This window comes from Dermacentor silvarum, chromosome 1 (assembly GCF_013339745.2).
Source record: "Dermacentor silvarum isolate Dsil-2018 chromosome 1, BIME_Dsil_1.4, whole genome shotgun sequence".
In the NCBI taxonomy this organism is placed as follows: Eukaryota; Metazoa; Arthropoda; class Arachnida; order Ixodida; family Ixodidae; genus Dermacentor; species Dermacentor silvarum.
The window spans coordinates 216,088,511-216,111,010 of NC_051154.1; the positions used below are offsets into that span (position 1 = coordinate 216,088,511).

The window sequence follows — 22,500 nt, forward strand, 5'->3', positions numbered from 1 at the left end:
TATATATATATATATATATATATATATATATATATATGGGATAGGCCATAACCGGCAGTTTGCGAAACATTGCTCTATTATGACCTTTCTCACTGTGCATAATAAAGATTTTTTTTTCCATGTGCAGTTTGCAAAAACTGTTATAGCTGAGATACTTGGCGGTTTTCTTGTAAAGCTTCCCAGATTCTCCCCACAACGCAGACTCATCACATATTTTCATCACCTCCACGTTTCAGCTTCTTGACCTATTAAACGGCGTCATTATGCGCCTGAAATTGCAGGGCAATGCTCCCTTCCACGCGTGCTGTGAACGATGGTAAATTAATACGAAACTACATCAACCTGGCTCCGTAAGCTGATCTTTGACTTCACGTTCATTCATCGCAGTGTGTCCGAGCCTCGCGCATGTCTGGCTTACGTCCTTGGCTTTCCTTTGTCCCCTTCAGTCACCGCATACACTTTTGTGCACGTGACTTGTTTTCGCTGTTTATTTCTGGTAGTGGCAATAAAGAGAGAGACAGTTTAGTGGAAACTAAAGATGTCAGCCCTGCTAAATACATGGCTTGCTACTTCTGATGAGATGCTTTAGATGACACGAAAATCTTACTTTTCATAAACGGTGTAAACAAAAGCAAAAAAATATGAATAAATAAAAAAGTCAAGCCAATCTGACAAAAAAAAAAAAAATCCTGGGGTCATGCGTAACAAAACCGCGATCTGATATTGAGGCACACTGCAGTGGAGGACTCCGGATTAACCACGTGGAGTTCTTGCACCTAAATCTACGTACACGAGCGTTCTTGCATTCCGCCTCCATCTAATTGCGGCCGCCATGGCCGGGATCGGACCCACGACATCCGCTTAGCATCGCAACGCCATAGCCACTAAAACACTTCGGCGGGTCAGATGACGAACCAAAGGTCTGCGAATGTCTGTCGGACATTGCTTCATACGACAGCTAAAGAGAACCTGCGGGTAAAGAGAACCTTAATACTTGAACGCTGTGGGTCCACTTCACTTAGTGCGCAGAGTATTGCCACACACAACCACTTTACTACCGAAGGCACTATCATGCTTCGACGTGCCCCGTTCCATCAGAAATAGCAAAACAATAATTTGTGCGTGTGTGTGTGTTTTTTATATTGAACTGTATAAATATTTAAAAAAAATGGAAATGAAAAAGAAAAAAATGAAAGTATATATTTCTACATTTCAATTAAAAATCAGCCGGACATATTATAGCGAAGGCGGTCGGCGAAGAGCACTTTCGAAAAAAAAAAAAAAGCTTTTGTGAATTCGCCCCCCCCCCCCCCCCCCCTCAGTTAATTTCTCTTACGATTATTTTTGGGTTCATCGGCTGTTGGCTTCATATGGTTGTGGCTAACGAATTTACTTCCCGCTATTGATTCTTCTGGCTATTTTTTTTTTTTTTTCACGTGCGACGTGCTAGCTCGCCCAGTAAGCAAGCTTACTGGCAATAGTTGCTCGGCCACCACCGCACTCTTACGCCTGAGTGTTTCTATGTTGTCATGGTCATTCCGCAGACTGGGGCGCCATCCGCCCTCTTTCCCCCCACGTTCCCCCCACTTTCCCTTCCGCTTCCACACCACTGCCTTCGAGGGAGGAATTTTTCGGCGTGACGTGCTCCACGCGGACGAGAGGCTCGATGTACGCCTAACACGACCATGGAAAACACGTCTGCATGTTTGCCTCGGCCGAATGAATAGAGTCCCAGCGGCGTGTTTACCAACCCCCTCAAGCAGTGCCAGCGACAAACACCGCCAAAGGGAGACTCGTCGCTTGGCGCCGTAGCGCAGTGGAGCAGCGCACGGTCGCGGACCTGTGAGGCTGTAGTTCGAGTCCGAGCGGGTCTTCGGTGTGGGCAAATATAACCTCAGTTATTTGTTTTCTTCTGTTTCTGCCACGAAAGCCCGTTCCGCTTTAACTCAGCACTCTCCGAAGTGTGCGGTACCTCTTCGGTCACGTCATGTGCTGTGCGCCGGTCTATATACGGCGTGCCCAAACTACGTGCTGTGGGGCAACTAGCAAGCTGTATGAAAGGTTTGGTGAATACGGCGTTCGTGAATAATGCTCGTACGTTGTACGAGCATTATTCGCTGGAACAAGAGGGGCCTTTGACCGCTTTGACTTGCTAATAGGTCACTGAAAAAGCCGTCAACTGTGCAGCGCGATTGCAATTTGTGATGGTGTTGTCGCGACAAGCGGTGTTAGTCGTGGCTGTTCAGAGTACAAATCGCGCTACCATTGTTCCATTAGTTCACATTTGCGTAAGAAACGCGAGAAGAAGACGTGGCACCTCCTTTCGCCACTGCGCCCGCGGCCCTTCCGCGAACACTACATCTTGCACACACGCGTGTGGAAATCCTCTTCTCTCCAGGTCGCACAAAAAATCCCCTCCACTCTGCACTGAATAATCGGCAGTGCCAAATGTAGTGCTCCACGTCGCCCGCGTCTCTGCAGTCCGAAGAGAATTAGCGCACCCGGTTCATAAAGCTCACGCATGGGGTGAGAGCCGATCCTCCCCGGATTTTGTACAATATAGCGTGGTATCATTGCGACTGTGCCCTTTAATAACACACGGCCCATGCGGCGGAATCAGGATGACATTTCGCCGCCACCTCCAGTGTGATTGCAAGCGAGGCAGCGCCGCTTGATTTCCTTTCATTGATACGGTGGCTTTGGGGGCGCCATTTCTCGGAAGAACGGCCCTCTCTGCAGTGAAATTTAACAGAATCATTCATTGAAACGTTAAGCACCCTTCGTTTTTTTTAAAAAAGTGAACATGACAGCGCTCTGACGCCTCGAAATGTAATGCGTCACGCACAAAGTCGAGCTCGGGATAGAGCTGTACAACATACCTATATAGTAGACGAGAATTCTTCCCGCGTCGGCACTTGCAATGCGCCGACGCCTTTCTATTATTAGGTATTATCGTGTGAAACCCGGCGCCTGTCCATTCAGGCCGTTTCGCACTTTCCTGATTAAGGGGGCGGTAATACCGAGCGGGCGATACGGCGGACGCCCACACCAAAAGGAATTGGGACGGTAACAGCACCTGTGTCCCATATCTTAGACGCTGTCTTGGGCAGGTCAATGCCGCTTGAGGAGGAAGCTTTAGCCCAAGGGGAACTCCGAGTTTCACGTTCAGATACACTGGAAACTCAGAAGTTCCCTGATTATGCAACCACTGAACCAAATTTAACGAGATTCGTTGAACTCTTTTAAGAGATTGAGTTGAACTTCACCGACTGCTGAAAGCAGAATCCTAATTTAGGGCTTCAAAGGTTTTAGAAAGATTAGTGTAAATTTGTAAATTTCTAATTTACTGAAGCGCGAAGTTTACAACTCCCGTAATCTTACACCAGAAACAGATATTACAATTCTGGAAACTATCCGAGTTACATCGTCTAAAGCGGGCAAATGTGATCTTAGCGCGTGCGTGAAACCGTTACACTTTATTGCGGAGCTTTACAAAAGCAATATTCACAAATTAGTGGTATTGAATGCAATGGGCAATATAACGTACAAGGGGTCTCAGATGATATACCAATTTTGACTGCTTTAGATGTCCCAATAGATTCAGTTTACAAAATTGTGATACTAGGGAATTTTCTTACATGAGTTACAGACCTGCGAAATCGATGTTTAAGATTTGTATTGTTGAAATTCTTCGATATTACGAATTTTTTAAACGGCAATTGATGGCCTAAATAAAAGATCATGACCCGACTCGAAAAAATAGAAGGACTCGGACACAGCCTATACGCGGACGACATTACCCTCTGGGTGGCGGCTGGAAGTGATGGACACGTGGAAGAGATCCTCCAAACAGCAGTAAACACGGTCGAAAACTACATCAGAGACAAGGGACTGCGATGTTCCTCTCAAAAATCAGAACTACTGCTCTATAGACCCACATGCAGAGGTCGAAAAAGCATTAAGGAAACGCCGGACATTGTGGTCACAGTAGAAGGCACCAGGATACCGATAGTGGAGAGCCTAAGAATACTGGGACTCCGCATATCCAAAAACGGTCATAATGGGGAAACCATTAGACTACTGGATAATAGTGTTCACCAAACAATTAGACTAATAAAGCGGATATCCAACAGGAACTATGGCATGAAAGAGCACAATCTTATTCGATTAATAGAAGCATTCGTAATCAGTCGTATTGTATATGTGGTCCCTTACCTTAAGCTCTACGCTGCGGAGAAAGCCAAGATAGAATGTATCATTAGAAGGGCGTATAAGCAAGCCTTGGGACTTCCAGCAAATACGTCAAACGAGAAGTTGCTAGCACTCGGCGTGCACAACACATTAGATGAACTTATTGAGGCCCAGAAAGTGGCGCAGTATGAAAGACTTACGCAGAGTTTGACGGGCAGACACATATTAAACGACATCGGAATATCCTACGAAGCACAGCACGGACTGCGGGGAGACATCCCAAGGAAAATAAGGGAAAATCTCTCAATACTCCCAATCCCCAGAAACATGCACCCGGAGTTTCACGAAGATAGAAGAATCGCAAGAGCGAGAGCTCTCCACAAAAAATTCAGTAGTGCTAGGGACGTGGTCTATGTGGACGCGGCGGAATACACAAATAGACAGAGTATGTCGATAGTTGCTACCAGTCTAGAGGGTGACTCCAAAGTTAGTGGCAGTGTAAAAACAGGAAAGGCTGAGGTGGCGGAGGAGGCTGCCTTAGCACTGGCAATAGCCTCCACGGAGGCCAACATCATAGTCAGCGACTCCAAGACCGCCGTCAAAAACTATGCCAAAGGAAGAATCTCGCCGGAAGCGCTACGAATTTTAGCCAATTATCGAGAAGATCGAAAAGTTTACATTATATGGGCACCCGCACACTCCTCCCTTCCCGGGAACGAAATTGCGCACAACCTGGCTCGAGAACTGACGGACCGAGCAGGTAACACGCAAATACTGGGAACGGAGAGAGACCGGATGACCAGCTTTACAGAGATAACCAAACACTATAAATTGGGCAGGGCCCGTTTCCCCCCGGCACACTCCTCGCTAAGTAGACGGCAAGCGACAGCATGGCGCTTGTTGCAAACAGAAACATATCCGAACCCGGTGGCCTACCACCGCTACTATCCAGACCTTTACACCGATAGATGCAGATTCTGTCAAGAAAGGGCGGACTTGCAACATATGGTTTGGGCTTGTCCTGGGACACCCATACAGAATAGAACGCACAAGACCAGAGAGCAGTGGGAGACCGCGCTGCTCAGCTCTGCACCGGAAGACCAATTTAAGGCAATCCAGCAGGCCGAAGATGCCGCCAGAGCCCAAGGGCTCGAGGCCGTCATCTAGGTAGAGACGCCTAGGTCTCACAAATCTGCTACACAAATAAAGTTTATTCCTCCTCCTCCTCCGAATTCACAAAAACCCTCTTACGCTAGAACTGTTGGCAAAATACAATTTCTGCACACCCTGATGCTGGGCATGTTATTAGCGGAGGCAGCCGGCTAATGGCAAATCGCACTTATGATGGGAAACCTTTGTGAAATCGGCCCCAGGCCCCCCGTATTCACGAAAACGTTCTTACACTAGTTGTGTATGTAAGAACAATCGCGAACCACTCGTGACGTCAAGCATATTATTAGCCAAAGAGGCCACCCTATGGCAAAGAGCACTTCCGAACAACAAGCTCTGTGAATTCGGCTTCTATTTCCAACAGCCGGTAGGTTATAACCTTTCCTTGAAACCACAAACATGATCAAAAGGGGTTCTGCGGACACGGAAACGTTTCTTCGTTTCCGTGTATTTAAATTAAGGAACTGCCGACGCAAAGCTTCCTCTGAAGGAACAAGGAACTGGTCTGTCACACCGTTTCGTCGAATGCGACTCGGGCAGGCCTGTCGAGGCAGCACTCAACCAAATTAGCTAAAATAAGCGAAACGCGCGTCCGCTCGTACTTCTGTATAGCGGCGCGTGTCAGTGTATGCACAAGAATTCGATCGCAAAACTCATGAATATTTTGAGTCACACAAAAGCCCCCACGCAGGAGCTTTCTTGGCAAAAAGAAGAAACAAAGAAACAAAAATTAACTGACCCAGAGAAAGGCGGGCTCTGCCGCGTCAGAGCAGGTGCAACTTAAACTGCGCCTGCGCACGAAAGGGCGGGAAGAGATGAAAAAAGTAATAATAAGTAGACCGAACTGAAGAGGAGAGATTTATTCGATTCTATCTATGGGGAAACTTCTTTTAAGGTTGATCGTTTTGCTCCCTCGTAAAGTTGGTCCCATTGAAGAGTTCCCGGGATGGACAGGAAAACCGGCTTTTAAGGAACGCTTTTGGCTGCGCGAAAAAGAAAGAACAAGAAAAAAAATAACACTAAATAAAAATCAGAAAACGGAATCACTGCTTCCGCAGCAAAAGCAGAAGGTTTACGCGGCGAGCAAACAGCTCAAAACTTTCGGCTGGAAGTACTCCTCCGTTAGCGATGACTGAATCAAGCTGTTTTCTCTCTCTCCTTCTCTTTGCTGTTAACATTATGATGTCGGAACAGCCCTGTGTTTCTTTTTTTAGCACTCTAGCGTTTTACTTATTTTGTTTGCTAAGCTACGAGTGTTACACGCGGCATGCAAACGCATGTTGCACAAAGTTCTTGCTCACAGTGTGTGTGCGCGCACGTACGCACGCTCACTCGCTCACTCACTCACTCACTCACTCACTCGCACGCGCGCGCGTGTGCGTGCGTGTGTGTGTGTGTGTGTGTGTGTGTGTGTGTGTGTGTGTGTGTGTGTGTGTGTGTGTGTGTGTGTGTGTGTGTGTGTGTGTGTGTGTGTGTGTGTGTGTGTGTGTGTGTGTGTGTGTGTGTGTGTGTGTGTGTGTGTGTGTGTGTGTGTGTGTGTGTGTGTGTGTGTGTGTGTGTGTGTCTGACAGAAGGGCACTTTTACGATTTCCTTTAACACGATTGGCTACAAGAACTCTTGCAACGATTGTTCACTCCGTTCATAAGATGTATATTATTTATATTACTTATATAAATTATATTTATATATTATTATACTATTACACGTGTCATAAATATTTTTTGTGATTTAGTTGTCTTCGCCGCCCTCTGTTTAAAGTTACTTACTATTCGTTGCGATGGCGTAAAGCACGATGAAGGAAAGGATGGGATACATTTCTTTCGTCCAAGTCGTCCAAGGCTCCACCGCGCTGCTCCTGCAAAAGATAGACAAACCCCCGAAGATAAATGAGACTTCTTCGAGGCTCCAGCGCCCTTCATTGGCGGCCACTTTGTTGCACCATCGGCAAAGACTTCGCAAGTTTCTTCCGCTATTCGCACACACACGCCCGCTTTTAAGGCTTCTTATTGGACAGGGACAGTTCTCGCGAATTGTCCCGACTGACGTCGTCTTGGCGTAGTTCGCTTCGCCGAACCGCAACTCGGACACTGAGGCATTCATTTAGTTCGAGTCGTCGCTTACGTTTGACACACGGGGAGGCCGTGTCTGTACCAACAGCACTCGGGGTATTTTTGTCTTCCGAAGACAGACGACAAGCCTTCAAATATAAACACAAATATGATGGAGGCGTCATAGAAAAATAATTCGGAAAAATATATCATGCAGGCCCAACGCACATGACGGAATCTGTGGGATGCGAAGCATTAGCGAAGCGGGTAATTAAATGCTATACAACTGAATGCGATGAGCATGCTTATTTTCATCTTATACATGAAGCGTGTTCTCCTGCAATGTTTATGATTATGCTTTACAGTGTTCACAAGTTACGCCGAAATGCAAACAGTAGTTCATGCGAATGCCCACTGTGAAACGTTGACGCAGTGATGTCATGAAGACGAAGGCGATGTTTGGATGCTTGTCAAAGGAAGAATGGTGAAAGGAGGTGCATGGGCACAAAGTATAACATATATGTGAGCATTATATTACCCCTTCATCTTCTTCATCTGTATATATTCATCATCATGGCCAGCGTCATTCGCTTCAGCGCGCGTCCTGCTAAATAAACCGTCGAGGTTTAACAGCTGTCTCGAAATACATTTAAGGATCCTATAACGCTTATGTCAAAGTAGTACATACCCATTCTGTAGGATTGTCCACAATGGGCCCATACCCTGTGGATACATACCTAAATGCTCAAGAACTGGGTGGTCGAAATATAAGAAAGTTAGGAAAATAAAAGCCGTTCAATGTTGTGCGGTTGCGCGCTAATTCATAAAATGGTCAGTGTCCTTTAGGGATATCGATAAGCCGATGTAGTGCATGTTTTCTGCGGTTGATTTAATGTTTTATCATGCAGAACAGAGGTGCTCTCACTGGTATAGAACTTTGTCGGTCATAATTCCCGTGCTACATAAGCCGGAGCATATGGGGGTGCATACGCAGCTACCCAAGAACGTGACGAATGTAAGAAAATCAACGAAGCAGTTGAATATCATGGTCTTTTCCTAGATGTATACGATACATTTTGACGTGGTTGATTTAACGTTTTACTACGCAGGACACAATTGCGCTCACTGACCGCATTTTGTGAGTCAATTCCGTGCTATCTATATAAGCCGTTTGTGCTGAGCCCTAAATGCGAGATATCGACCCACGGACCCACGGGCCGACTGATCAACCGAGTGACCGACGAACGGACAAGTAACTAGCAAAGCAATATAATTCAATTATATTCTCCTTGTACGCAATGAAAATCTGTGTATTTGAAATAAGCTGCGCCACCTTCTTTTCGATGCTTATGCACAATTTGTTCCCTTCGTATCTAAGAAATACATGCGCTTCACATTGGCAATTCTGGCAACTGCTCCATAAATTTCCGTACGATGGGTATTACGCTCAGTGCCTGGTAACGTTCAGTGCTCGGTTCACGCTTAGATACAACATGAGTAGCATAAAAACTCCTGCATTCTTTTGCTCGGGAACGCGACTGCCTGTGAATCAATGTAAAAAAAGAATTGTTGCAAGCGACAAACAAGTTGTATATTATTATTATTTGATTTGAAAACATATACACAGGAAAGAGAAAGCGAGAAGCAAAGGCTGGCAACTGACAAGTTGTATAAGGTATTTTTTTTTTCGCATGAAAGTGAAATACAAGTTGTATAAGGTATTTCACTTTCATGCGAAAAATTTTACGTATAGGGAACCGGACGATGCGCCAGTACTTGGCTACGTGAACATAGTTACAACAGCAGGCATATCAGCTATCCAGGAAGCATAGAGTATCGCAATGAAACAAGTGGCCGTGTTGCAGAAGTACTTGCAGAAGAAGGTCGTGAGTGGTGGCGCTGGCTAATACTCGCAGGATTAGCTCTAGTACACATGCATAAAAGCCAAGAAAGTGGACTGGAAAACGGCGCCGCGGTAGCTCAATTGGTAAGAGTGTCGCTCGCATAATGCGAGGCCGTGGGTTCGTACCCCACCGGCGGCCAGTTGTTTTTTCCTCCCCTTTCGTTTTCATTTATTTATAATAATTTCTACATTTCAAATAAATAAATGAGTAAATCCCCCTATGCTTTCCTTGTTCTCATTGTCTGTTGGCTTTATGTGGTTGTGGTTGTGAAAAACCGGGCCCCTTGGTTCCTTTTCTTCTCGTTCAGAAGTATTTACAGAATCGTAGCACATTCAAAATAGTACAGAAGGGGAAAGCATTGAAGCAATCGACACGATGCAGATTGGTACGGACACCTGCGTTAACGAGCCCTCAGTTTCAATATTTGAGGAGACGCTGACATTTATTATTGGCCTACAAAACGGAAGCGGGCTTGATTATAGAAAGAGAATTGACAATGCCATTTGGAAGATTTTGTAAATATTCCCTCCCCCCCCCCCCTTTTTTTTTTGTTTTCCCTTTTTTTTTCGTTGTTTTTTTTTCTGTTTTCTCCGCATGCAGGGTTTTGGCGGGAAGTTCTGTGCACGTAGAACCTCGTGACCGATTGCAAATAAACAGTTACCAGCCACAGTGTTTCAGTGGCTATGACGTTATGCTGCTGAGCACAAGGTCGCGGGTCCGATTCCCGGCCTCGTTGGTGCCATTCTGATAGGGGCGGAATGCAAAAGACACTCGTGTACCGATCATTGGGTGCTCGTTAAAGAACCGCTAGTATAGTCAAAATAATTCCTGAGTTTTTCTCCACGGCGTCATTAAGTCGATTTTATTTATTTTGGCTATTAAATTCAATCAATCAATCAATCAATCAATCAATCAATCAATCAATCAATCAAGCAAGCAAGCAATGGTTTCTAGTCGCGCTTTGTCCTGGTGTGTTGTTTGCGCGTTGTTTGAAACTAACGCGTACAACCAACCAGTCGCAACTTTAGCCCATCATGAAAGTTGTAACCTAAGAGTGCGCGTCCAATAGGAGAGCTTCTTCTAAATGCTTGCGTTGTTTGACGTCCTCCGAGAGGTCGTCAAAAGCAGATGGTATAGAGAGTAGGAGAAATAGAAAAGGAGGCGTAAGGCGGTAATCTGGGTCCAAGTAATACCAAATTACTCAGAGAACTTAGACCGTGTGCTCACACATATTCGGTTGCTATGCTGCCGAAGTGTGATTGGCGGTGGCGGCGAAGAAGCTCCTTCGCGACGCACACTTCAAATCTCGGTTGCTGCCCCGCCAGCCTCGTCCTATATAGCTGCCAGTCTACATCAGGATCAATACCTCTAGAGTTGGCAGAAGTGATACATCCCCAAGCGCCGGGGGGCGCAGATGTGAAGCTCTGTCGCCACGTTCGCATATTGATAGCGCGCTGAGACACGCAAAAAAGAAAAAAAAAACGTAACTAAAGAAAGAAAGAAAGACATTCACTTCATCCCGGCTGCTTCGTCTCTACGTCGAAAAAAACTGGGGAACGCCCTTACTGAATGTGCAAATCCTTACGGGCAGCGGCAAAAAGACCTGGCCCCGCGAAGCGAAGTTTTACTGAATGCAAACACGCTTATCGACTTTAATACCTTCGAAGTCCCAATCAAACAGTTGTTTACATTGCACAGAAAGCGGATTGCTGTAGTCGTGCGTTTCTCCTGCTTAGCCTGCCAAAGAGTGTTACGGCGTAACGAGCGACTGCGACGAGATCGCATTCAAGCGCTTTTGCTCGCGGACCTTTCCGCCAGAAGCTTTCATGGAACTCGGAAAGCTTCGTATGAGAAACTCAATGTCGACTTGCTTATTCTTGTTGTTACATAGCGCGCGCCTTAGATGACCCTAATAAAGTTTTTCATCCATCCTTTCGTAGACGCGACTACGCACGACAGCGGATAAACAAGGGGAAACATGTGCGAGAATAAAGTTTTCTTCGCGTTTTACATCGAGTTATATAGCAGGTCTCCTCTCTTGCTCCCCTATCGTGTTTAGTCCGTGCCGCGAAAGTGCTGAGTTGCCAGCGTCGAGTTGCTTTAGGTGGGGAGAAAAAAGCAATAAAAAGCATGCTCAGTATGCCTGCAGATGTAAGTAGAACGTTATAAGTGGATCAGATACCGGAGTATCACTGCTGTACAGTGATTTGGGTAAAGCACGAATTGTGCAAAAAAAAAAAGGAAATGTCGAGCCATAATACAGACACATGTCATGGGATCTAACGCCTCCAGTTGTGAATGCTGACATGGATGTGTATCAAAGTTATCACGCGCCTTTGCAGTGGCGTACAAACTTAGGACCGTTATTGAGATTCAGCGTGATTCAGTGACCTCACAAATAGTGCAAGTAGACACGGTTTAGCAACAAATTGTTTTTGGCGTCCCCTTAATTAAGGTAAACGCGCACCTGCTAGACGTGGACTTAAAGCTCATGAATGACACAGAAAAAAATATAAACAAAAACGTGGGAGGAAATAGCGTGAGTACGACTGATTTGCTGGATTATATTTATCCATCTAGAGAGGGTGCATTCGCCACAGTGGCTCAGCGGCAGTGGTGCTTTACTACTGAGCACGAGGTCACGGGTGCGATTGCCGGCAGTGGCGGCCGCGTTCCGATGGGAACGAAATGCATAAAACGCTAGTTCACCGTGCTTTTTTTTTTGTGGACGGTAATGAACTCCAGGTAGCCGAAATGAATTCAGAGGTGCCTCTGATGCACGAGTGCCCGTTTCAGATTTTTAAAGAAAGAAAACCACTGTTCAATCACGTAGTATAGCCCGTGTACAGCTCAATGTATCTATGCCATATTTTTAGCTTCGGAAATGACGCATGTGCGAAAAGTGTGTCGCCTACAACAACAGCACGAGACACGTAATTTTTGTAACAGAATAGTGAGGAGGGCTGTTGAAAGCAAGCTTCACGTATTTGTTGCGGCACTTTCGCTGGGGCGTGTGTTAGCTCAAAGTGTCCTAAAAATTGCGATAGAGCATACTCAACCAACCTTGTGGTAGCAAACGCTTCTACTAGCAGTTGTCAGGGGTTCGGTTAGGTATCGTTCATTTTTTCTGTGCGATGCAGGGAAGCAAGACCATCCCATGCATCGCGTGACTTGACTTCTTCGCGCTATATTAAAGCGCATACATTTTACGAAGCTCTACCATGTGTCGTAACTCCGCATCTTTCCTGAACAACAAGCTAAGACTTAAGTTCCATTACATTACATTATAGGGTTTTACGTGCCAAAACCACGATCTGATTATGAGGCACACCGTAGTAGGGGACTCCGGAAATTTTGACCACCTGGGGTTCTTTAACGTGCACCTAAATCTAAGTACACGGGTGTATTCGCATTTCGCCCCCATCGAAATGCGGCCGCCGTAGCCGGGATTCGATCCCGCGACCTCGTGCTCAGCAGCCCAACACCATCTTAAGTTCCATTAAAGGCTCAAATGAAAAAGCAGTTCATTTTCCTTTAGAAGTATACTAATTTTAGAAGTAAGCAGTTTTACTACTCATAAGCAAACATTACTGTGAAGAGAAAATATCCAGCTGAAGGAGCCACGTTGTGGAATGTAGCACGTGAGCATCTATCACTAACATTCAGAACCGTTAGGCAATGGAATAAATAAGCTTTGCAGGCTGAAAAAAAGTGCATATAGCAGTTCAACGTCGGAACTTAACAAAATCGCCAGAAAATAAAGGGATCAAGATGAAGTTTCAGTAGACATCTTCGCATGTTGGTGTCACTTGCAACGAAAGAGCAGACGCCTTCGCCAATGAAGCGCTTTCCAGGCAAGCCAACAACGAGAGCTCGGGTGAATCACAAACTTCCTAAACAGACAATTCGTTTTTACTTTCGTTCTGTTTGGAAACCACCGCGTGAGCCCTGCATTGCCAAGGGACTTAGCCGCACGGAAGGCTACCCTCCTAAACAGAGTAAGAACAGGATCGGCCTACACTCCTGCATGGACGTTCAAAGTCAACAGTGCTGCTTCTCCATCTTGCACTGAACGACACAACGAAGTGGGTGACATAGAACATTTCATCTGGTCCTGCAAGCGCTTCTGTCCTGAAAGGAGGGCACTTCTGGACAGCATGGGAGAAGACTTCCCCACGAACGTGTCGAATCCGTGGCCTCCGAACGTAGTATCCGTGATCTTTCCGGAAGGACCACCGATAGTACGCAAGGAAGTATCGCGCATTATTCTCGCATTTATGCGAGAGACAGAACTGATTGACATATGGTGACATATTTGACGCGAAAATAGACGCAACTGACGGTCAGGAGCAACTGACGGTCAGGTCTGCCGGGCTAAACCCGCCTGTATCACCACCACCGCCCATCGAGACCGCCTTGGTATATCCGCAAACACTGCTGTAGAAGAAAAAGCAATATCAAGCTAGGCCGTATTGTTTTGCGAAGAGAATCCGAGAGTGAAGAGGGAGAGAGTAAAAATAAAAATAAATGCTGTATTTTTTAAAGCCTGTAAAGGATGCAGCGCCCCAATGATAGCATGGATGCAGTGAAGCACGTCTATGTAAATACGCTGGCATTGTGGGTTGACGGTGGGTCGGATTCTTTGTACATGTGGACGTCGTTGTGTTAGAACTTTGCCATATTAAGAAGACATAAAATGAAACGTCCGTCGTGCCATGTGTTCTGCAACGATCTGAAATGTAGTGTACTCCTGGTAAGGAAACACAGTGCATCGCGCGTTCTAATCAGGACATTTCTGTCACACCTAATGCTTTTTTTATTTATTTCACCACGCCGTGGAGATATTCTGGTGCTCCTGACGCTATAGGGCCTCCAAACGGCCTGGTGACAGTGCAAACCACCGGTGGTGTATATGTAGCGATGTCTTTTGTGTTGGGCGAGGGCTGTAGTGATGAAGGAACAACTTGGTGTGTGAGGCCTCTCGTAGAAAAGCTGGCACCACCTCTATATTTCACATTGCTGCAAAGTTTTCTATATACAGTGAACATGTAGGGCTTCTGGGCCCGTGTTCGTAATACACTTTGCACGCCAGGATGGTTCGTAAGAAAAGGCGCAGGCCAATCATCGTAGCGAGAGAGAACAATGAGAGGAAAGGCAGGGAGGTCTACCAGACGAGCGTTTGGTTTGCTACCCTACACTGGGGGTAAGAAAAAGGGGGCATATGAAGATGAAAAGAGGGATAGAGTTAACACTGAGCGCACGTGGGATGATGCACGTGGACACTATAAGCGGTCTCTTAAACCGGTGCACTTCGAGTAGTGTACTAGTGCACGAATCGCTTTTTGTGCCAGTGACGGGTTTAGCCACGGTCGAAGTATCTTTGAATCAAAGAAAGGTCTTGAGTCCAGTCGGTTTGAAGTTGTCCTGAGGGAGAGGCGTTGTACGTCGTAGTGAGGACAGGTACAATAGGTGCTCAATGGTTTGCTCGCACCAACAGGAAGCGAGCGTAATATTAGCGAGTGCGGCTGGCCAAGCCGTTCTTGTACGGACGGATATCACTGTGAAATCGGTTCTCTAGTAGTTAGGTAACGCTGCATACTGGCCCTGCGTCTGTCACGCGCTTCATCAAGTTTATGTGCCCGCCCCTGTCTCTCTCTCTTTTTCTCGCTCGCTCTCTTATTTCATTTCGTCTCTCATTCTTAAGTCTTTCATTCTTTTCAGCCCTTTAACCCAGCACAGGGCCACCCAACCACTCATTACACCACTTAAACTCCATGTCCCTCATTCTCTCCTGCTTGACCTCATTGCGTATAAACTTTCTTTCTTTAGTCTTTATCGGGAAACTAAGCATTATCGGGAAACTTCAGCATTTACCGTGAAACTAAGGAAGTGCGACTGTTTTCAGTTGCGTCATTACGTGTGCCTCTTCTCTATTGTGGTCGCCCTATTTTGTTCTTTTTTTTTTGAAGAAAACAAGACTGCACCTTTTCTTCCGAGCTCAGAGCACCGGCCTAGAGTGGCGCTCTATTCCAACCAACTCTGCACCTTCCCCATGAAACTAAATCTCTTCTCCTTCTTCAAACCTCGTTTAAAGTACATACACGCAGGGAAGACGGGCGCGCAAACTAAAAGTTAGCGCTATAGCGCATGCCCTGAATTATTTAGAAAAGGCAGGTGCGCTCCAGCAATTCGGTACGACGCTGTAATCAAGGTTATTTCGTTCCGTTTTGTAGTTGTCACTTCCTTTGCTCAAACGCCAGCCATGACTGAGCAGACTCAGAACTATAGCTCCCCGCGCTGGTTTCTTCTGTGATTGCCAAGTCAGAATACCCTTCTCGTTTGGTGAAGTTGGTTGGCTTCGAGATAACTTGGAGCGAAGCGAGTGTCATATGCGAGCGGAACACCCGGAACTGCTCACGGAGCAAGGCACGTACTCTGCTCCACGAATTGCGAGTGTCTGCATGCCGCACGTAGATTATGTCATGCAGATGGCGGCAGATGACGGAAAGAAACTGCAATCTTTTTTCGCACTGCTTTGGCGTGTTGAGTGCTGGGTCTCTAGTTTACACTGAAAGGCGACCGACAAGCGAGCGTCTTTTCGAAGCGTCACAGCTTCGTTTCCAAGCGCGAAAATTGTCAATATGGAGGGCATTATTGCAAGCTGGGCAATACGTGTGTGTGTGTGAGATGCGGTGGAAGAGGAGGAAGACGAAAAAATTATATGTTCTTCCCACTTGGCAGAATAAGAAAGGACGATGTGAACATTTGAGGTCATTTCATCGAGCCGGCCACACCTGGCTTTAGGCCTACAATAGCTGTATGCTGAAGTTGGGGGTATTTCGCCGTTTTTTTTTTCGTTTTTTTTTCTTTTGACGTTGGAGGCTTAGTAAAAAGAAAAGGAATGCTTCAGCCCGTATTAGAAACCATCATGACCACACCCCTCGCGTCAGGAACGATAAAGCTGACCGTCTGTGATCAACGTCTCGCCACAGTCTCTTTGTAGACATTAGGGCGGGTATAATGCAACAATTGTTATCCACACTGATTCTCTTCGTTCTTCGCCATCAACTTGCAAAGTCTGAGTTATCGCAAAGATGAGCCAGTAGACTTGGCGGATGATAAGAATGGAATGCACCAAGCTTAAGGATTTCTTCGGTTATTTATTTATTTATTTATTTATTTATTTATTTATTTATTTATTCAAAATACCTTACAGGCCCGTTGAAGGGCATTGAGTAAGGGGGGCAACAGTAATTACAAGTTAAAAAAGATACAAAAAAATAAATAAAAAATTAACTAAGCTTCCAACTTTTCGGACTTTACTAGCAACGAATTCAGCGCATTTTTCACCCTGTTTATTTCTTCAAAGAAAATTGGTAAGTTTCATAGCGGTGCCACTTGAAAACGTAAAGAAAAGAAGCAAGAAAGAGGCTATGATCGGTAAGAAGATTTGGCGAAATTCTTACCTCAAGGAGCCAGCGTCCGCGCAGCATAAACTTTAACGCCGCATAACTTTATGTGCATTTTTATTGCTCTCTGAAAACAGCGCCCAACGGTCGAGGTAACCACACAAGAGGAATCAAACAGGACGACATGGCAACTGAACGTTTGCTCACAAAAGCAAGAGAATAGTATTCGAAATTTAGAAAGCCGACCTATAGGTATTAGCATTTCTGAAAGCTTTTGAAGTCACTGAGCGTGAGACCGTACCTGTCGTCGGACCGCCTCCAAACTGCGTCACCGTACTGCGGTTCCTTTTTGAAAATTAATTTTCACTGATAACATAGCATCCAATAGTCCCAGTTTTGGCGCGTACGACTCGCTAAGCGGAGATGTTCTTGTTCAGCTTACAGTGGAGTTAATGTATATTATAGGTATGTATAACGCTTCCGCTCGTAGCAGTACCTAATGTAGTTACCTTTGTGTATAAGGAGTCAGCGCTGAAATTTTCTGATCTGTCCTAGCGCCACCTGCCCAGCGCCGTAGCCCTGAAATGCTGACCAGCCACACGAACGTTGCCAGCCCGACGCACTGCAGGCATGCTTGTCGGAGCGCGGTGCGTTTCACGGAAGTGGGTGAAACTGTAGGGCAAAATTCCAGCACAAACAAATTGGGCTTCGTGGTGTTTTTTGATACCACTGATCAGGTAGTCATAGTACACGGAACTGAAATACCAATACAAGATCAGTACGCAGACAATGGCGTATGCGTCAAAAAAGCGTTTCGGTAGATACCGGTACGTTGTAACATTCCCGGAAATTATTGTGCACCTAATGCAGCAGCGTGACGAGCACATCAAGAAAACACGACGACCGCACTCCCGATAACTTGACTCGAAATACGTTGCATTTTGAGAAACACATCTGTCGGTAACAGCAGAAGAAAATGGCTCTACGGACATCATGATCTATATATTACATTAATACCGTTATTGAACTTTATATGCCGATAGAGCAGAGCAGACATCTAGAAAATCTTATATGTCGTTCGCCACTGGGAACATACCACTCACGCAAAATAGTTTCTGTACCACATTGGCCATGCTGAAAACCTTCACTGCGAATATCGCAACGCAGTTGAGAACGTGTAACATCTTCCTTTAGAGTGTCAGGTAAACACTTTTGAAGCAAAGAGCGAACTGGTGTCCATATTAATAAGGCTTGTCGGAGATCATTGAGCATAAAGCAGCTGTTTGGCGCGTTCCCAGCAGCTAGTACAACACGTGCACTTGTTGCTCTGACAGAGTTTTCTTAGGGTAGTCGTATTGCCAACAATTACTACGAGATAAGTGAATGTTATTTTTTTTACTGGTGACAGCGATATTGCATGCTGCATTTACTTTTAGTTTTCAAGCAGTAGTATGAGTTATTTTTTTTTCGCTTGTGACACTTTGTGTTTGGAGTATCAGTCGTATTCCTAAGTAGTCGTGTTTCTCTCTATAGTTAGGCATTTTGTGCTGAGAGCATTTGTTGCGTTTGTGTCATTTTATGGCGTGTTTCTATTACCTTGCTGATAATCTGTGACATGTGATACACACTTCTAAGTTTCTCTCATGAAAGGAAGTCACTGGTATCATCCATTGGTGCCTACGTATTCCTAATTATTCGTATACCTATAAAACAATGAAAGAATTACATGAAATAATATGAACAACTAATAAAAGAAGAAGCCAAGAGAACGGTAGCCGGAGTGCTACGAGGCTATAAGAAGTGATGAAGTAGTACGAGGCATGTGGTATACCTAGGTGTGTCAATTGCGGTGGTTTCTGTTCCGTTAAGTCCACATTATGAGGTGCTGCACAAAACGCGACAGGCGCTCAGCAGCAACGACATCTATGGTTTTGCACAGGAGTTATCTCGGGAGAAGTCAGTTCCAAACGCCGAGGTCTCACGATGGCCAGATATTGTAACGGTAACGCGCCCATATTTATATTTTGGCGGTCTGTGATATTTCCAGCGCTTGGGGGAGAAAAAGAAGCTCAGGGGCCGAGTTCGCAAGGCTTTTAGTTCGAAAGTTGGCAAGTTCTCTTTGTCATTATGCTGCCGCCCTCGCTATTCATGTACAGCTACGCGATTGGCCGGACTCTAGTCTTACTAACAATTCTAGCGTAAAAAAAAAAAATGTGAGTTAGCGCCCAGGGCTGCCATTCACATAAAGACATTTCGCTAGAATTGTTCGTAAGTGCGAATTACAGTCAAACCTGAAGCTAAACACATTATTATAGAGCAGCTCAGCTTGTACCTCTGTGACGATCGAGTAGACTAAGAAAAATTTCAAAATGTGAAAACTGACCCATTCCTCTCGGCTTTCCCCTATTGGTCCGCGCGTCTGTATAAAACAAATGAGGCGAATTTCCGCGACATGGCAGTTCGAAATGATACTTTTATGCAGTGTTGCTGGCACGTGTCTGGTAATCTAGGTGCTCGCGTTCTCGCGGCGTCCACAGCCATGAGTACACGTGTTCCTTTTCCATGCTTACAGACAGACTTCTCCATCGGTGCGGAATTCAGAGGCGCATTTACTTGCAAACAGGAGGGACACTCAGCTTTCGCATGCAAAGAAATATTTGCATTCAAATGCACCTCTCAGATCGGCGCCGTACGGTGTCGGCTCTAGGCAATATGGGCGCAAGAGGTTACCGCTGAACACAGGCGCATGTCGTTGTGAGATGTGAGGTTCGGCTTCATAGTCGGAGAGATCCGAAAGAAGCAGGCATGTCTTTGCTGTTTTATTTCATTTGAACAAACCATGCTCGGCGCGCAAGTACGCTACCCAGGTGTAACGCCGGCATGCATATTTCTTTCGCGTAAGCTAAAATCTTAGTGCTCACTCCCTTTCTTTTTTTTTTTTTACTCTTTGTATTCCCCGTTTTCCTTATCGCCAGCGTAGGGTGGCAAGCCGGACGCTCGTCTGACTGACCTCTCTACCTTTCCCATACTTTCTTTCTCTCTCTCTAAAATGACTTTTGTGAGCATAGAATGAGCTCTTATTGGGTAGACTTCGTATTTCTTTGCCTTATTTTTGGGTCATGCAGAGAGCTCTTTTACCAACCATCAACGTAATCATACGTACATAAATCCTCGCGAGCGATGTTCTTTTTGCCAGTTGAGAGACGCAGTCAGAAGGGCCTGTTTTCTGCGAAACACTCACTTGATAATCAGCTCCTTCGAATGGTGCGGACGAAGGCTGACCGGCATAATGTAGCGATTCTAATCCATTCCTTCTCGCGCTTCATCAGTGCTCCAAGCAGTGCTCCGCCTACGTAATCACAGGGATTGGCCGGCCGTGAAATATGGGTGCGAAAAAAGGAATTGAGCGAAAGCTATCTTTACATATACCGGTCCTGTTTATCGTACTGATGCACCGCACACAGATATGTGATACCATTAATCGCTTGCGTCTAGGACAGTACTACAAACCCGCACTATGAGCGCAAGTAAAGTTAAGCAAGCAAGTGATGGAGTGCTGTCGAAACTATTGCTAAATGTCTTCAACGCTTCCGAGCAGGCTTCAATTATATTAGGAACGCGCGAGGGTCTTGCCGCATGTATACGACAATTCACTGACATTGCCGCTCAAAGACAATGAGAAATTCCTCCCTGCAAGACAAGTCAATGGCCCTACGTAGAAAGTGGAGTACAGAGTTCTAAACTGCTAACAACAACGCTTCCGCGCGTTGTTTATAATAGGTTCGTGTTTTTGCGGACAGAGACGAGCACCAACAATGCGTGCCAAAGGGAGTTGGGCGCATGCGCAATTCATTCGCAGCACTTCGCCTGCAAGCGCGCTCTTCTTTCGCCGTCTTTCGTACTCTTTGGCGTCCCCCTTCTTCTTTTTTCCTGCAAAGTTTTAATCTCGCAAATTAGTAACCGGGGACCGACTTCATAATGAATGCGCCAGTAAAGAGACCGACATAAACGGGCGCGGTTCGTTGTGAGGAACACGTGACCCTCTGTCTCTCTCTCTCTCCTCCGCGTCGATTAGCGGCAAACAGTGGGAAAGAACGACAACGAAAGATGGGCTTGGGAGAGGGCCTGGGAACTGCGGTAGTACAAAACATAAAGCGAACTTCCTTCAGGTCGATCCCGCGCTTGTTCCGAGGCCGCAAGCGAAGAGCAAGGCGTCTCTGCGAGCGGGTGAACCCATGGCCTAGCTCGGGACGTTCCTGCGCCGGGGTCCGCTCGGTGCGCGCGGAGTAATGACATTATTACGTGCTCCAAGAATCAATCGGATTGGCGGCCGCACAGCGCACCATCCGCAACTCGCGAAGCCGCGAGAGCGAAATTCGTGCACGCCTCTGTTTATCTCGAGATGAAGCCGATCCCGTTTCTCTTCGCGCTCGAGCGTTCTCATTGTGCATTCCTGTGTGGTCACCTTTCATTTATGTCTGCACTATATATATTTACATCGCATCCGTGCGGTGGTGAAATCGTAATGAGGGCTACGCGTTCTATCCCATTTTTTTTTTTTTTTTTTTTTGCCTCGCGCGAGCTTTTGTTTTGATTGCTTCCCCTGCCACCTCCCCTTGCTCGTAGACATGAACAATGGAATACAATCACAGCTCCTTTTTCACACGCAGCCGCGGGAATATATGTCAGGCACGTCTCGACGTCCCTTCTTCACCACTCCTTTTCTCCCGTTCCCGCGAAATATGCGCGGGCGAATGCTGTAAATTCAAAGCTTACGCCACACGCCTGCCACGATTTGCGCCATATATTGAGCGTGCCGCCTGCTTCCAATGTCGCATACACCACGGCGCAGTCGCAGTTGGAGCGACCCTGATAGGGACGTTGGCCACGAAGTCGCAACAATACACAAAAGTTAGAACTAGTGTGCTTCAGTGTGTGAATATGGGATTGTTTAATTGTTTTTATTTGGCTGGCGTCTATACGAACTTGTGCAGCACTATAACGCTCATCAATGTGCTGCTGTTGGCGAACTTCGGGTCTCGCGAGCGACCGTCACACGACGAAAATAGGCCGCTAGCCCGCTGAAACACGTGTGTGAACAAATGCGCCGGCTATTTTTTCGCGAGAAGTAAATGTTAAATGCGAGCACTCCCGCCACTATATTATTTCGGCCATAGGAAAATAGAACACCGTGAAAGAAAGACCTGGATGCTAAACAGAATAGCGGCTGAATTCTCGCAACTTCTCGTTCGTAAGTATTTTTTTTCTTTGCCATTGGTCAGCTACCTTCTCTAATCATTATATGTCAGGCATCATAAGTGGCTGATATTTTCTATTACAGGCAATTATAGCCTAAGAGAGTTTTATGGATGCGAGTGCAGGTTTCAGGTTGCGTAGACGTTATTATGGTGGAATGAGATAGAAGAAAACGATGACAACAACAGATCTTTGCGACATCATTGCCTCTTTCTTTTTTTTAAAGAAATTAAAACAAAATTGTACCATAAGTGCTCTGACTTGCAATTGAAATGTTATAGATGATAGCAGCGCCCGCTATCGCGCACGTTCTACTTCAGTACTACCGTTGCTTCCTGTCACAGTATGGCCTCCGAAATCTACAGGTGCGCACCTCGCAAGTGGACGCCTAAGCCAGCGTTGAGCCCGCAGAGCGCGCACTGCGCGCATCGTTGCGAGCATTAGACCCCATTGTCCACTGTTTGAATACTGCTCACACCTCACGGTTGCGTGCCCTTCGTACTCTTCATTTGCACCACTGC

At 46.0% G+C, this 22,500-nt stretch overlaps 1 protein-coding gene across 1 annotated transcript in view; it reads right to left on the reverse strand.

Annotated features, from left to right (window-relative positions):
* Positions 1-22,500, reverse strand: part of LOC119436762 (uncharacterized) — a 115,339-nt gene that overhangs the window by 7,643 nt on the left and 85,196 nt on the right. Inside the window, exons 2-3 of the mRNA XM_049659976.1 lie at positions 17,233-17,395; positions 7,129-7,217 (exon numbers count right to left, since the gene is read on the reverse strand). Of these exons, the coding sequence (XP_049515933.1) occupies positions 7,129-7,177 (49 nt within the window). The 5' untranslated portion in view covers positions 7,178-7,217; positions 17,233-17,395. The remainder of the gene's footprint in view (positions 1-7,128; positions 7,218-17,232; positions 17,396-22,500) is intronic.